The 16,979-nt window shown below is 34.0% G+C and overlaps 2 protein-coding genes across 4 annotated transcripts in view; both read left to right on the plus strand.

Annotated features, from left to right (window-relative positions):
- LOC135166298 (fibroblast growth factor receptor homolog 1-like) overlaps nucleotides 1-7,765 on the plus strand; it is a 65,334-nt gene extending 57,569 nt beyond the window's left edge. For both annotated transcript variants that reach the window (XM_064128427.1, XM_064128426.1), the window contains exons 7-11: nucleotides 52-543; nucleotides 1,665-2,163; nucleotides 2,713-2,853; nucleotides 3,784-3,889; nucleotides 4,032-7,765. In XM_064128427.1, coding sequence (XP_063984497.1) covers nucleotides 52-543; nucleotides 1,665-2,163; nucleotides 2,713-2,853; nucleotides 3,784-3,889; nucleotides 4,032-4,157 — 1,364 coding nt within the window. In that variant the 3' untranslated portion in view covers nucleotides 4,158-7,765. The remainder of the gene's footprint in view (nucleotides 1-51; nucleotides 544-1,664; nucleotides 2,164-2,712; nucleotides 2,854-3,783; nucleotides 3,890-4,031) is intronic.
- Nucleotides 7,766-9,720: 1,955 nt separating this feature from the next.
- Nucleotides 9,721-14,727, plus strand: LOC135166324 (polycomb group RING finger protein 3). Of its 2 annotated transcripts, none has more exons than XM_064128429.1 (5): nucleotides 9,721-10,085; nucleotides 10,164-10,461; nucleotides 12,236-12,381; nucleotides 13,396-13,539; nucleotides 14,181-14,727. In XM_064128429.1, exons 2-5 carry the CDS (start codon nucleotides 10,185-10,187, stop codon nucleotides 14,304-14,306), a joined length of 693 nt encoding a protein of 230 aa, XP_063984499.1. In that variant the 5' UTR covers nucleotides 9,721-10,085; nucleotides 10,164-10,184; the 3' UTR covers nucleotides 14,307-14,727. The 2 variants fall into 2 exon arrangements, with proteins under 2 accessions (XP_063984499.1, XP_063984509.1); XM_064128439.1 differs by having other exon boundaries at nucleotides 9,721-9,946.
- Nucleotides 14,728-16,979: the final 2,252 nt, after the last annotated feature.

Consider the following 16,979-nt stretch of genomic DNA (forward strand, 5'->3'; position numbering starts at 1 on the left):
ATATTACATTCATTTGATAATGATTACTATTATTGATTAATTTATTTATAGGTATTGAACCCCCGCGAGTACCGATGACAGCTCGACCTCCAGCACTCGCTGTGAACATTCTCGCAGCTGTTTTATTCGTACTCTTCGCCATCGGTGTCGTCGTCGTAATTTATGTTTTCCAGCGTTTAAAGCGAGAGAAGATGAAAAAACTTTTGGCAATCGAGACTGCAAGGGCTGCGGTAGTCACTCAATGGACAAAAAAAGTTATCGTGGAGAAACAGAATTTAGTGAATGCACAGAATGTGCAGGAGTTGTTGCTGATGCCTGTGGTTAAAATTGAAAAACAAAAATCCACGATGACCACTGAAGATAGCAATGGAGGAAGTATTTCGGAATATGAATTACCGTTGGATAGTGCCTGGGAGTTGCGAAGGGAACATCTGAGACTGGGGAAATCTTTGGGTGAGGGTGCGTTTGGAAAAGTTGTGATTGCTGAGACTAGAACTGGAAAGCCGGGAATTCCAAATGTCGTTGCGGTGAAAATGTTGAAAGGTTGGTAGAGAGTTTTTTACATAATGTGTAAAGTAATGATCGGAAAATAATGTTTAATTCGCAGAAGAATTATTTTTGTTAGTGTTTGAAAGCGTCACTAAAGAACGGAATCATGATATTGTCCTTGTTTGCTATAAAATATTAATAAACATAATGCATAAAATGATGGACAAATAAAAATGTCAAAAGTCAATGTTTTAGTGGGTAGGAAATTTCAATTCATTTAAGATGGTCATATGATCATCATATGATGGATCATGTACTCCATTTTTCGCAGTCAGAGATAATGTTTTTATTATATGAATTAGGTTTTACTGTTTCGCATAACTGAGAAGAACCTTTTAATTGCTTATGAGAATTTAGTTCTAATTTACAGGAAAACATTTATTTTTCCCCTACATTAAAGAAGAATTATATTTCGAATCATTTACCTCCTTGAAGACTGAATTTTAATTCCGAAGGAATGAAAATCTTCACATAAATCTATCTCTACCTAAATTATAATTAAATTCCAATGACCAATTAAAAGATGCTCCTAATTTAATCAAAAAGGTGGAAACCGATTCATACAAAAAGAACCACAGCTCTGATTTCAAAAAGATGAGTCCTTATACTAATCACTATTAAATACCAATAATGGATTTGACATGATGAGAAGGTGTGATGATAAACAATCCTTCAAAATAGCCTCTTAATCAATCAAAGATAGATGTTTGACTACTCTTACATTTAGTATCTTCAGATAAGTCAACTAAATATCCGGATGTGAATTTAAAGTCCTTATTGACTACACGACCAGCGAATGAGTCAACTTTACTCAAAATTAGTGATGTACCATCAGGTGCAACTCAAGTACATTCTTCTTCCCTACATTACAAATTATCACCACATACTAAGGATAATATTTTGTGATATTTTTATTCGATAATAAGATTGATATTCAGTGCTGCAATACTACTTGTTCGTAAATGCAAGAATTATCGTGGCAGTATTTCTGTTTAAGCCAAAATCATTGCAATTAAAGTCTAAACAAATGCGAAACCCATTAATCATATGGAGAATCGATTAATCCGAATAATCCTTAAAATTCCACCCAGCTATTAATTATATTCTACTTATAGAAGGCCACACAGACGCAGAAATGATGGACCTGGTCTCTGAAATGGAGCTAATGAAGATGATTGGAAAGCATGGAAACATAATAAATTTCGTTGGTGCATGTACCCAAGGAGGACCTCTCTACGTCGTCGTCGAATTCGCATTACACGGTAATCTCCGTGATTTTCTGAGAAAACATCGGCCGTCATCGGGTTACGAGCCGACGATAGGAGAGATGCCTCCGGAAAAGAAAATTCTGACGCAAAAGGACCTGGTATCCTTTGCTTTCCAGGTCGCCAGAGGAATGGACTATCTCTCGAGCAAACGATGTATACACAGAGACTTGGCTGCGAGAAATGTTCTCGTTGGGGAGGACTATGTGCTCAAAATCGCGGACTTTGGACTGGCTAGGGATATCCACTGTCATGATTACTACAGAAAAACTACTGATGGAAGATTGCCGGTCAAATGGATGGCACCGGAAGCACTTTTCGATCGGGTTTATACCACTCAGTCCGACGTGTAAGTATTTTTTCCTATATTCTATATAGTTTTTTCAATAATCTCCTGAAAGTAAAACGAGAATGAAAAAATTTAATGAATTGGCTAGAAAAAATTATGTCATTTAAAATATTAACTCGCCAGTTTTTAGTTGACGTTTTACGGTAAATATCTTTAAACAAATAGCTGCAAAATTGTCACTTTGCGGGTTTGGAGATGGTCCATTTTGTTCAGTAATAAGAAAATTTAGTGGACGAACCAGAAAAAAATGTTATCATTTCAACTACTCACTCAACTATTTATTGTTTAATTTTTATGGTAAATATCTTTGAATAATTAGCAGTAAATTGGCCACTTTAAAGATTTTGAGATTATCCAACAGATTAAAATTTTTTCATTTCAAAATACTCGTCTCAGTGGGCACCATACACAGCCATAAAAATATATATAGTCGTTGGTGCAAATGTCACGAAATGTTGTCCTTTTTCTTTTTTTTACATTTCTAGTATTCCATATCAGAAAGCTGACTCATTCGGAGAAGGTATTAATTCTCACGAATTTTTCTTTCAGATGGTCGTACGGAATTCTGCTGTGGGAAATAATGACTCTTGGCGCTACACCGTACCCATGCATATCTGCGGTTGAGGAATTACTACAGTGGCTGAAAACGGGCCGTAGAATGGAGATTCCACCCTGCTGCTCTCTCAATATGTAAGTGCACTGGCATATTCGGTGAAACACACCTCCCTTAGATTTTCTTGAACTCGATTGGGGGAAAATGAGAACGAAATACAGTTTTGAAATTAATGTTGTAGATGTTTCGTAACTTTAGTTGCTTCCTTAAGGGTAAAGGCTTTGAAGTAGCTCCACCCTCGGGTCGGTATTTTACTGATCGGATACGCTGCCTTGGCATATTTTCAATTGGCAAATTTTTCAACTAATTGCCAGAGTAAGATTTAAAAAAATCATACAGAGTCAGTATAATAGAACTTGTTTCCTGAACGGTGGATTATCTTTTCCAACGTGTCAAAGAATTCCTTGATTTTGGAAAACGATTTAATAAAAATTGCTGTAATAATAATGACAATAGTAATCTACTATTTCATAAAAATTTTTGTGAAAATGCGTACTTTTTGAGTAGCAGTATATAATAATAATAATTTTTTCATTTAACTTTATTTTCCGTATGAAGGACGGTGGCACGGGAATGATTGAATGTAGTATGAACTTTTACAAATAATTTTTCTACGGTTCCACCTGATCTCTGATTTGATTGTTATAATAAAAAAAATGTTCAGACCTTTTTTGTTGGTAATTTTACAAGGAATAATTTTGCATCCATGTTTTTCTTTCTATTGACAAAACTTATCGAAGTATGAAATAAAAACGATAAAATCGCCAATTTCAATTGTTTAAACAATGGTTCTGGGGTGAATTTGGAGGAGAGTTTTCCGTCTTTCCCTTCTTTAACATTCATATAAACACAAGAAGCAGAAAAACCTTTTGTAGGAATATTTTGACTGAAAAAACCCCGACGCCTGAACTATAACAAAAATGAGCAAATAAAAAAATCATGATTATAATAGTTTGATTCAGAAGTAAAATGCCGGAAATTAATAAAAATCGTTTCGTCCTTTCCAGATACATGTTAATGCGAGACTGTTGGAGTTACTTGCCTGAGGAGAGGCCTGACTTCGAAGCAATAGTCGATCGACTCGACAAAATCCTCGCCCAAACATCCAATCAAGTAAGTCAACCTATTAAACAAATTTCCAGTATCCAGTTACATCTATTCACTGACCTCAAGTACTCAGCATGCATTAGCACTGCGCCCAACCATATTACCATCAGCGGAGAGTGCTTTTTAATATTTACCTTGTCTCTTCCAGGAATACCTGGACCTTGGACTACCGCAGCTGGACACACCGCCATCCAGTGCGGAATCCAATCTACCGGACGACGACGACGAGGATGGTCAAGAGCAGTTTCCGTACCTGTTGAAAAACTCTATGTAAAATATAGGATATGAGAGGATAAGCGACTGTCGAAACTGCGTGTATGCATGAAGGACTCAGAAAATGAAGATAAGTGAGGAACAAGTGTGAATGATTATCGACTGGCGCAAATGAACACGCCAAATATTATGAATCAGTATTGACAAGTAGCGCATATCTCAGTCTATTGTTTAGGTAAGATAAAGTTTATGATAATTCAGGATGTCATGGGGGTTTCACTAATGGTATGGTAACATAGAAGGGCGGTAATATCGACGTTAAGGTTGTTGCCGTGACAGTCTCTGGTAAAAGTTAATGTGCTGTAAAAGGCTCAGATGGAGGATATCCAAGTAGTTACGTCAAATGACATTTCTTGGTTTTACTTAGAATGTTCAGTAAACCGTGCATTCATCATTATTCATTGATGCTGATTTTTTAATAACGGATAAGAAAAATTGTCGTAAAAATTCTGGAGAACAATCATGTAGATTCATGACTTACGTCAAGTGAAGGGAAAATGGTCGGGCGTATGGTCGAAATCGGACAACTTTTCTTTTGACAGTATATAATCTCCATTGACGGATTACATTGTATGGACAGCTAATACATAAATGTATATTTTCCATTGTCACTATTTGTAATTATGTAAATTTATTAACTTTTTGCTATTATTCCTGGAAAAAAACAGGATTAATCGCTTCAATTTGTTTTTGGTTGTGTCAAATGATGCGATTTCTGACAGAAAAAAATGTTTATTTAAAAACCTGTCCAGTGATTGAAGTAAAAAAAATTGTAATTCATAATGCTTCATCTAGCCACGCCGAGTCGGCCAAATTCAAAAAATTTCGAACAGAAAGTGATCATTTTGTAGGTACTTTTTTAAACTATTCACCACAAAAATTCAACCAGAAACTGTCGAGTAGATATTTTGTACGAAAACAATATTAAGAACTATGAAGTTATGGGTCAAGTCGAATGTGAAATCGGTATTAATATTCGCTGAGAATATTCAAGTATTTGAATTTTTTTTAGTTTTCTTGTGTCTGTTCTCCAGTATAAATGATTACATTTCAGCCCTATTTAACCCTGAGTAGGCTATTTCAGAATGATTTTAGCATTTAAACTTCGCAGGTCAGAAGCTAAATCTCAATATTGAATCGTAATAGGAAAAATCCGTAAAATCTAAACAAAAAGTGAAAAATCCCTGTTCCTATAAATGAAAATTAAGTAATGATTTCAATGATTTATTTGTAAATAAATAATGTTCAAACAAATTATAATTCCGGACAAAATGTAAAGTGAATCTCTTTGCATGTTCAAGAATTTTGAACATTTTTTTTCAGATAAATAACTTGCTAAATTTCAACATTGAATATCGAATCTATAGTTCGTCTCTATCAAATTGTAAAGGTTCTCGGATATCCTCGAAAGGGAAGTTTGTGCCTTAAGAGTTTATAATATCGTATATGAATCCGTGTAAAAGTCAACGTTGTCTATATTGCACATAACAAATTTAATACAAAACAATTCAGTGAAAAACCAAGTAGACACATACACATTCAACACAAACAAACTCATCACAACACAGTCATTCTAAAAAAAAATCGAAGAGAATTAGAATTGGAGAGAAAAATGTCTCCTTCAATACGGTCGGGAATCGAACCCGGATTCAACACAACGTCACATGTAAGACGATAAATTTGTGTAGCGTTCCACATCTTGTGACGTCACAGGAATTTATTGAATAGGATTTTGGATGAGGCAGGACGGGAGCCGGAATTATCCTCGATATAATTTTATAAGAAAATTTGACTGGAAAAATGCATAGTCCAGACCGGGATTTCAACCCAGGACCTTCCTATTAGGCATCGGGTGCTCTTCGGCTCCTGGCGACTTCTTCATTTTACATTTTTTGTAAATATTAAACTTTGCCGTCCTTCTTACGACAATTATTTTTCAAACGTAAGACGGTAAATTTATATAGCGTTCCACATCTTGTGACGTCACAGAAAATTGTTGGATAGAATTTTCGATTAGGACGGGTGTAGGACAGCAACCAGAATTATTCTCGACATAATTTCATGAGAAAATTTTACTGGAAAAATCGATAGTTCAGACCCGGAAACACCCGGATGATCGCCGGATTCGAACCCGGAACCTTCCGATTACCGAAGCAAAAAAATTTTGAAATGACTAAAGATGAAATTGTAAAAATATGAATTGACGTGTTGTGGTGGTGACTCGACTGTGTGATTTGTGGACGTGCCACCTTATTTCGCAGCTTATTATAACCGAAATTCCTACATTTTTTATAGAAGATATTTTTTTAGTCATCCACAAATACGTTAAAAGGTTTTGTGGTGGCTTCCACACAGCCAGTCAGGTAAAAATTATGGAATTTAATTATTTTTATCAACGGCACTTATGAACATTATCATCTAAACTATTAGTACGTCCATTGCATTTTGTGTATCCCCTCTGTCACTCCTTTTTATCGTCTGTTAATAGTTACTGATAAGCGTTAGATTGAAATTGATGCATGAATGACTCATATTGTTTATTTCCATTAGAAAGGAAAATATTTTACCAGAATCCATGGCACAACCCATGACATCTTCGATACCAACTGATGGATTTTAAATTGTAAATTGTTAAAAAATGTGCCATCAACGAAGTGCCTTTTATCAATCGAGACAATATAATAAAATTATATTCTCAAAGGCCTTTAGACGAATTTTTGTAAAAGACGTAAATGCATAATTTTTTTGTAGAATTTTGGTGTCAAATAACGGAATGATGTTGTGTTTGTAACTAGTCAATTTTTATATTGTTTCACGTCATCATTTATAAGATGCAACAGATGTTAAATTCAGTAGTCAAGTGATGTATGTTGTTCAATCAATGGATTTACAAATGAACGATTTACATGTACATGACAGAAAATCACTTTTCCTGACATGTGAATGTTTTATACAATGAATTGAATTTATAATAAATTTATAAAAATGATAAAAATAATTTTTATAGACAAAAAAATATGGAAGATTGAATATTTCTGTTGCACTTTGTTACTTCACTATTGAATTCGTCTTAGGTAACAGGTATATACGTAAACAATACGTTTTTGATGACTTTTTATATTACCCGGTGGAGTAAATTATGAAAAATAATTTATGTTTACACTAACGGGATTAAACAAATCTGCTCTTAGGAAAATCCCAAGCACTCATTCAATTGTATAAATTATGGTTAATTCAAGTAACGTAGTAATTAAATAATTTATTCACTGTAAATTGTCCATCGAGATTATTATAAATCATGTCTATTTTACGGTTATGGAATAAAAAGAGTGACTCGTGGTTAATAAATATTGTTAAGTTCAGGTGTTATTGGAAATTGTATAAAATATTTAAGTTTGGTAATGAGTTGATGGCGATTTAGATGGAAATTTGTATATAGGGATTTATGAGATATTTAAACAGTTATCAGCACTTTATGTGACAAAGTATGGTAGACTTTATATCAGCATTTATGAAGTGGATAGGGAAGGGGGGGGGGATGTTTATTAATTCGTAGAATGTGTAATGTTGTATCGGAAATCATGAGATTCAATAAACATGTGAATTATACTTTTGTGTTTTAATCACTTTTCTGTGCGAATTAATCATTTTCAAGACTTGACATTTCAAAGTAATGAGCGAGTATAACAACTCCATTAAATTTTTCGGTGGTAACTGTGACGATAAGATTTCATAGTTAAACGTAACTAGAAGGCAACTAACGATACTTTACGCGTTATTATTATTTTTCTTATTTTTTAAATGAAAAGGTTGTTATTCGCAATGTGTATTACAACTACCCGACGGATTGTGCCCATCTGATGCCTGATGCTTTCATGTCACAGAAGCTATGAACATACCAAGTTTTAACGTGCTATCCCAATTTTTCATCAAATTATTGAGTATTGAATATTGAAAACATAAAATAACAGAAAAATGTCAATATCTCGCGATTTCGGTTCCCAACAGGTGTATGTATTTTCATAGTTCTGTAACGTGCCCACTGAGCCGAGTAATTTGACAAAACATAGAAATGTATTGAGTGAGATATTTGAGGAAAGACATTCACGCAAAAGGTGTTATTTCTGTGGAACCCCCTGGCCGATTGCACCCTTTCAAAATAGCAGCTTTTTATGTTACGAGAGCTGCAAATGTACAAAACTCAACTCGCTATCTTTATTTTTTGGTAAAATAATTTTCGAAAAATGGAGATATTTTGGTCGATATAGGTAGGACCCACTAAGATGAGTATTTTGAAAAAAAAACAAAATTTTTGAGATATTGAGGAAAAACAAAATTTACAAAAATTCCTATATCTCAGAAGCTACTAGACTGATCGTCCTGAAACGACGCATCAAAGTAAAAGTTAATGATAGCTATCATAAGTTTAAAAATTAGAGTTTTGGCTACAGATGTTACCGTATTTTTTTATAATTTTCTCCAAATTAATCTTCATAATTGCGGATTTTCCAGGCCATGCACACAGCGCTGGATAAAGAAGCGTTGGAAGTTTTCCAGCAGACACACAGATGTGGTATAAAAAATATCGTTTTTTGCGTTTCATAGCATTCTAGATAACTTGCAATTGAAATTAGAGAGTCGAAAAATCCATCAAAGACAAGGCTTCCATTTGGAAGCAACGAGAAAACACTGGATACCTTAGTTTTGAAGATATTTTCGGAAAACGAAATATTAAAAAGTCACAATTTCTCAAAAACTGCTTTACCAATCGAGCAGAATCTGGATGTAGTTTGCCTCAACTCCTACATTTTGATATTTTTATGTCCTCTGTCATAAGCAATTGAAAATCAATCATAATCACTTGAATAAAATACGGAAAATTCTAGAAACAAACAAATTAATATTGTGTAACCAACGAATTATATGCTCTTCCTCATTTTCTATTTAGATTAATATACATTCTTCATAGATATAAATTAAGAACCATTCGAAAGCTCACCATCAATTTACTGATGGCAACTAAAATATACCCATACATTTCAATAATGCATCTACAGTAGCATAACTACTATTGCCTGCTTAACAATTCCCCCCTGCTAAACAAATAACAGAACTTCTGTTTCGAATAGTTAATTATCTTTTACGAAGTTTCCACAAATTCATTAATTTTTTCCGTCTAATAATAAAAAATTCAGATTTTAATCGTTGACTACAACGAAAATTTTGATTCCCCCATAAAACACTCTTTTAAATTTTGATTTTTCAATCTTTTTTTTTTCAAGAACAAGCGATAAGTAAATTAACCAAAAAAATACGATGCCAAACATGTTCGACTTTTCTATGAAATTTTCGGCAATTGTCGAACAATCTTTGAATGTACTGAAGTGGGAGACCTACTTTTAGAATACGTCGTATCGTCTCACCCTCTTTCCCCATTCTCGTGTGTTGACCTCTCACCCCATTAGACTCTTCGCCCATGGGAGACCCTCATACACCCCATCCCCTTCCAAGGAGCCTGTGCCTCGCTTTTGTGTCAGTGTTTCCCCCTTTCACCACAAGACGTCGCTCCAATCCGTCAGTTTTGTTGTCATCAGTCACATTTACAAATACATTTGTTTTTTATATCCAACATTTACCTCAAAATTAGTTATATATTGCAGTGTATTTTTTTCGATTCTGTCGATTCCAGCGAATGGAAAAAATGTCGTACACAACAAGACTTCTGTGTTTATGGAGCCGATATTATTGGGTTCATTGACAACTAGAGCTGTCGTGGCTGATACTATTTAGGTTAGAAACAATAACCTCTTTAACAGCATAAAAAATTGTAGTTCAATTGATGAAATTATACCTCATTGGGCCATATTGCCACGAGTCCCTCACGTCTGCTGCAAATGATCATCAGAATTTCCTCAGTTGAATTATCAAAGTAATCCAATTTCTTTTGTCAGTGAGTTGGTGTGGGTGGAACTCAACAGATGTTTTAACGTACTCGTCCTCGTTACAGATCAATTTGTGAAGCAATTAAATGGTGCTGACAGGTGCCATGGAGAGAAGAATTAAACTAAAGACATTGAATAGCCACATTACTTGTAAAATATGCCGAGGCTATTTGATAGATGCAACAACAGTTACAGAGTGCCTCCACACATTTTGCAAGAGTTGTCTTGTCAAACATCTGGAGGAAAAGAGCACGTGTCCAACATGCCAAATTGTTATTCATCAATCACATCCACTTCAGTATATAAGTTTCGACAGAACGATGCAGGATATTGTTTACAAACTCGTTCCTGACTTACAAGAGAGTAAGAAAATTACTAAATTTCAATTCCGTATCTATTTTGCCAGTTTTTTTTATTCAATATTATTTAAAGTGTTAAGATATGTACATACAATTGATTTACACTGTCAAGCTAATGCTCAATTTCTAATTTACATTCCTTCAAATATTGACAAATTATTTCTAGATACTTAAAGCCTGTTCCATTTGCAAATTTATTCTGTGTATAAGGAGAAGTGTAGACAGACTTCTTTAGTCGAGTTAACAATTTGTTTCTTAACATTTGGAAATTTGGGGAGCACCACAATAGATTGCCTGGGTAATTTACATGGCTTGTACCAGTGGTGTAAAAATTGTCTAAAGTATAATTGAAAGTATTTGGCGCCTTTTTTCTTAGGGTTTGTTACTTGTGCTAGGATCATGTTTGTTGTATTAGAGCATTCCTCTGTTTCAAAATGATTTCGGTAATCTGTATAGGGAACGGGGAATTTATCCGATAAATCATATGTCGGGTTCGCCGCTAGTCTGCCAACAGCTTCATTTTCCTCAATTCCACAGTGTGAGAGAATCCATGAGAATTTTATCTCGGCTCCATTTTTCGTTTGATTCCAATATTTTTTTTGTTTTGGTAATGAACGGCTATTTTTCGAGTTATCGAGAACGAATATTTTCAGTGATTATGAACTTTTATCAGTAATTAAAAAATGTTTTCCATCATCAATTTAGAGTTGACGATCGTTTTACGGGAATTCACGAGATTGACTAACATTAATTTCCAATTGTAATATTTTATTCTTCGATTTTAATTTTTTAAAATGATACCTTGTGTTGAAATATTCCAAACTGAATAATTAACTAATAATGCTGCTAATGGTGATAATGGCGAATTAAAATTAATGAATCATTCGTGAATTGTTGGATGCCCGTTCAAAATGATCCATTGCATTCGCGTGTCAATGGAACACTCTGTTTTCACTAGCATTTTCAAAAATAACATTGATAATATGCAAACAAAAAACAGTTTATTCAATTCACATATCGAAAACAAAATCAGAAAGTACTTAAACACTCTTGACTTTCATCTGGATTCATAACTGATAAATAACTCATAATATATATTTACCCATTGAATTGATGGCTTATGACAAGTGGGAAATATTATCTTTAAAAAAAACATTGCATCTTGTCGAGTCATTAGCATCTTAAAAAATAACAAACTAAAAAGAGATTTGTTCTATAGATCTCAACTTCATAGGGATTTGTTTAAGGTAGCTCGATTCTTTAATAAATTTAAAAATTATTGAAACTACACAAAATTTTTAGAAAACTCGATAGCGTTTGGAAAACAAGTTCAATTATTTTTGATCGATCGTTAAACTACCGAGCTGGGGGTAGAACTACTTTAACATGAACATATAAGGTGAACTTCTTGAATCCTAGAAATTTTCAGAATTTATCCGAGACCCATTCGATGTTTTGAAATTATTCCATTCCCATCAGATGAAAAAAATGTTTGATCTTACATTAATTTATGGAATGGACAGTGCAGGATAGTAGTTTAATCGTGTGGAAATGTTTATAAATGTTAATAATTATGAGATAACAATATATTTTTTAGATTAAGGTAAATATTGCACAGCATGCGGATAAGTCCGATTATTGAGGAATTATCATTCCATTTTCGAAGAATGTCTTATGTATTATTTTTGACCTATTATTATTTATTTATTTTGCAACTGGTCATCGTCGAACGGCCTTCAACTAAATAATTTCTCACTTTCTTATTGACTCATCTGCAGATGAAATCAAACGGGAACGAGAATTCTACAGGGCCAGAGGTCTTGCTTGTCCTAAAGACGTACTACCAAATGCTGGGGAAGTTCAGGATGAGAAATCCTCTGCTGATGCTCATGCAGAAGCCGATTATCATAGAGCTGATGAGCAGGTAAAAGTCAATAACGACTCCATTATTCATACTACTCTAAACGAAATGTATCAAGACTTTCTTTCAAGTCAGAGAAAATTTTCAGCGAATAAGCTCTTTAATAATTTGTTTTTAGTTTCTAGCTAGGAAAATCCTTCCACAATGGCCAACATGTTTCCATTGTTTTCGAATGAAAGCCTTGTATTTGATCGATTTTTCCATTCTTTAATTTCAATTGCAAATTATCTTGTATCTTATGAAACGTAAACAAAAATTTTTTTATATCATGTCTGTGTGCATGTGCTGGAAAATTCGCAATTATGAAGATTACTTTTGACAAAATTGTAAAAAATCACGGTAAAATTTGTAGTTAGAAATATGAATTTTCAACTTATGCGTCGTTTTAGCTCGATCAGTCTCGTAGTTCCTGAGATATAGTAACTTTTGCAAATTTCGTTTCTCAAGAACTATTGCAAGAATTTCAATTTTTCCCCAAAATACTGGTCTCAGTGGGCAACATACAAAGCTATGAAGATATGTGTCCCCGTTGGTCCGAACATCGCGAGAAATTGCCATTTTTTCCTTTTTTTATATTTTCACTATTCTATACTCAATAATTTGATGACAAATTGGGATAGGAATTAAAATCTGGTATGATCATAGCTTTTATGATATGAAAGCATCAGAAGTCCGGTGGGTGTTAGAAAATTCATTGTTTAGTTGGATTTTGTTATTAGTAGATTAAATTTACCTTTCTAAACCCCCGGCAAATGTCAGTATCATAACTAAATCACATCGCGCATATCTACCTTTTCATTTTTGAAATCGTGCGGAAATAAATCGCTTCGAAAGCATACTATCAATCGTATGGGTAGAGACGAAGGGAAAAAGATAATAATGCTTAAAGTATCATTCTCATCACTTCTGTCCAATAACGTCGATCGCCTCCTTCTTTATCCAATGAATTCAAGGTGTCTAAAATGATTATTCTTTCTTTTCACTGCAATAGTAATATACATTATTGTAATTTTTCAGGTCAATGTTTGCCTCGAATGTATAAATGCAAGTCTGAAAACGCTGAAACGCCGATTTATCAGGTGTTCAGCTCAAGCAACCATCACTCACCTCAAGAAATTTATCGCCAAAAAGGTTCTCAATGGCATGGAAAAATATCGCGATGTAAGCACCCGTTTCATATTCTCTAATCTACAAAATCGGGATTCATCGCCCTAGAGATAATGATGTAGGCGCAAACCATGATCCACCGTTGAATTTGACGAATGACGAATTTTCTACAAACTTCCCTCTTTACCACTGTGAAGACCGAAATTTCCTTATTAGGAGATGTTTGCGGCCCTTTTAATGAAGTTGGGAGAGTGGCGGTTCCATCCCTCCTTATTAGCCTCAGTGATAGGTGGCGAGGTAGCTCGCGCTTTTCTAATTTTCACCTAAATCTTGTGTCATCTATAAAATTTAATAACGGACCAGCTCCAGAAAATGAGAATGTGATCAAAATTTTGCTGTCTTCCCTAGATTCCGAGATATTCATCAAAAAATGTTCAACACACAAAAGTGAATTAACTCGGTTCACCACTTCGCTACTGATTTACTCCTTTGCGTGTATTACCCACTGGTCAACAACCGTGAACGCGTGCTATAATCCGTATTACGTAATTAATTGACATTATGTTTTTAATATACCGAGCTTTACGATTCTAATCGAGGTGATAGCTTGTGTGAAAATTCTTGAGACTATCATTTACCTCCCTACATACCTCCTTACATAAAATCAAATTTTACAAATTGTCGAATTTTTTCAGATTGATATACTGTGCAATGACGAACTCCTAGGTAAAGATCACACGTTGAAATTCGTTTACGTGACACGATGGAGGTTCCGGGATCCACCTCTGAGGCTACAGTATCGACCACGCATAGATATATAAAAACAATAAGAACCTCTCATACCAATTTTTATTTTCTTACCCAATTCAGAAATTTGGCATTAGAATCTACACTTTTTATTGTTTGTCTAATATTGACGAGTACTTATACTGGGTTCATGATAATTATGGATTTTTTAATGGTAGTAACATTGTCAAAATGCAGACTTTTCTTTTCTGTCAACGTGTGTCATTTGTTGATTGGGTTACTAATTTTTAATGTGGCTGATTCCAGGTAATGGGTAAGAACATTAATTTTTTTTCTCTTGTTAACTAAAATGAACCCATTATCTTAGAGTATGTGCAGTTACAGAAAACAAAAACGTGTGAAGCTTGTATAAAGTATTTTTTAAGAGACAAAGTAATTTCATCGTCGACGTCATTATAAATTATTCTACGAAATAAATATGTTTTGTACAGTAAAGCAATTTTCGATAAAATTTATATTTACTCCTGTTTGAGTTTGTTCATACATGAAAAAAATAGCGAAGAGGATGGATGTTCATCTCTGGATTTAGAAGAGAGATGAACTTTCGTAGCTCTAATTGAAAGTCTAGGAAAAAATATCAAATGTTACCTAAAAAGTGGTGAAAATAATTTTGTTCTTTTTCCCTGGTTCTGAGATGTTCATCAATAACTGTCCAAAACTCAGAAACCTCCTAATTTAATTTTGTGATTGGTTAGTGAATGGTTTTTCGAAGTTATTCCAAAGTTCAAACAAAATAATTATGTTACAAATTGGCAGTCTTGATTTTATATGATTCTGATTGACGTGTTGAATATTTCAGATCGAGGTGTATATATCACAAAAATCTATACAGTATTTTAGGTATTACCAGAAAGAATTACATATGGTTAAAAGAAGAAAAGTTGCATTGGTTTAGATTTTCATTGCGATAATTTTCCCGCAAACACAAATAGAGCCGCAACGATGCTCGCATTTATGAACAATTAGCGCTGCAGCGCTGAAAATCAAACTTATTACGGAATAAAAATATTATAGAAAAACGGAGTTCTGATATTATCCTTGTTATGTGATCATAATTTGTAATGTGGCGAAGAAGAATGCACTTAACGGCGCATCACTGATTTTGCGGAAAGTTAACTCACTCGGTGGTCTCGTATCAAATGAAGCCTTTAAATTCACATCAGTATATTTAGTTGATTTATCTGAAGATAATAAATATGAGAGCAGTCAAGCATTTATCTTTGAATGATCGAAAAGCTATTTTAACAGATTGTTTATCATTGTATCCAGTCATCATTTTATATTTATTATTAGAATTGAATGCTGACTTGTATCAAGGACTCCTCTTTTAGAAATCAAAGCTGTTGTTCTCCTTGTATGAATCGGTTTTCACTTTCTTCATTAAATTAGAAGTAGGTGTTTACTGCTTATTAAAATTTAATTCTAATTTAGATGGAGATCTATATGAGTTTCTGACGTTAGTAATTTGAAGGAAACCCCCAAGACAGTCCATGATTCTGGGAAGAATCCTTCTTTAATATAGAGGAAAAACGTATGTCTTCTTATAAATTAGAATTCAATTCCCATAGATAATTCAAGAGTTCTTTTGAATGAAATGAAGCAATGAAACCGAACTCATATAATAAAAACATCATCTCTGACTGCGAAAAAAGAAGTACATGATTCATCATATAACGATCACCATCATTACATGATGATCATGAAACCCTCCTGAATGAATCGGAATGTCTTATCCATTCAAATATTGATTTTTGACATTTTTATTTATCCTTCATTTCATACAATATGTCAATACTTTATAACAAACAAGGATAATATTATAATCCCGCTTTTGTCTCTGTTATATTTTTATTCCATAACAAGATTGATTTGCAGCGCTACAACACTAATTAATCGACAATTAAATCGACAGATCAAATGAATAAACGACGAACATCGGCAATATTAACAATAGAACATCGAATACCACCATAATTAAATGAATAAATGTCTCCGGATATCTTGGAGTAGCGTTTCACATTTGCGGACACTTTGCTTTCATTTTTTTGGGGAAAATTGAGAACTGCAAAGTGAAATTTTTTTACCGAGTAATTTGGGCGTGATTGCGCCCACCACCCACAACTAATCACAAGAGATCTGGACAAATGACTACAAATCTGTGAACACATGCAGACAATCTTTAAACACGATTTTCGGACTATCAATCACACATCCAAGTATTTCCAATCAAAATTAAATAAAAAAACTCACGATTACAATTTTTCTATTCAGAAACAAAAATAGACAAATTAAAAATATTAACAATAGAACTATCTCAAATAGGTGATCATATTGTCCCAGAATCCGGTAATCCATCTGCTCACTCCATGCCCCCCCCCCCCCCGCGCCACTCGCATATCCAACAATTGATATTACCAATAAAAAAAAAAGAGTAGTCCACTTTCAAAAATTCAAATTTCCTGCGTCTTCGTAAAAGCGATTTTCAACTCACAACATTCCGTTCATATTCGACAATGCCGAGCAGAGACCATGGGGGAGATCAGCAGGGCCAGTCCTGGGAGATCAACCACGAAATGTCCTAGCGGTAGCGCTGGAACTAATTTTGCAGCCGGATTTGTTGGTAAGGTACCGAACATTACGGCTGCAAAGTCGGAGCAGAGAGAAAAGTCGGTAACGGAGATAGCGTG

This window comes from Diachasmimorpha longicaudata, chromosome 1 (genome assembly GCF_034640455.1).
Source record: "Diachasmimorpha longicaudata isolate KC_UGA_2023 chromosome 1, iyDiaLong2, whole genome shotgun sequence".
Classification (NCBI taxonomy): Eukaryota; Metazoa; Arthropoda; class Insecta; order Hymenoptera; family Braconidae; genus Diachasmimorpha; species Diachasmimorpha longicaudata.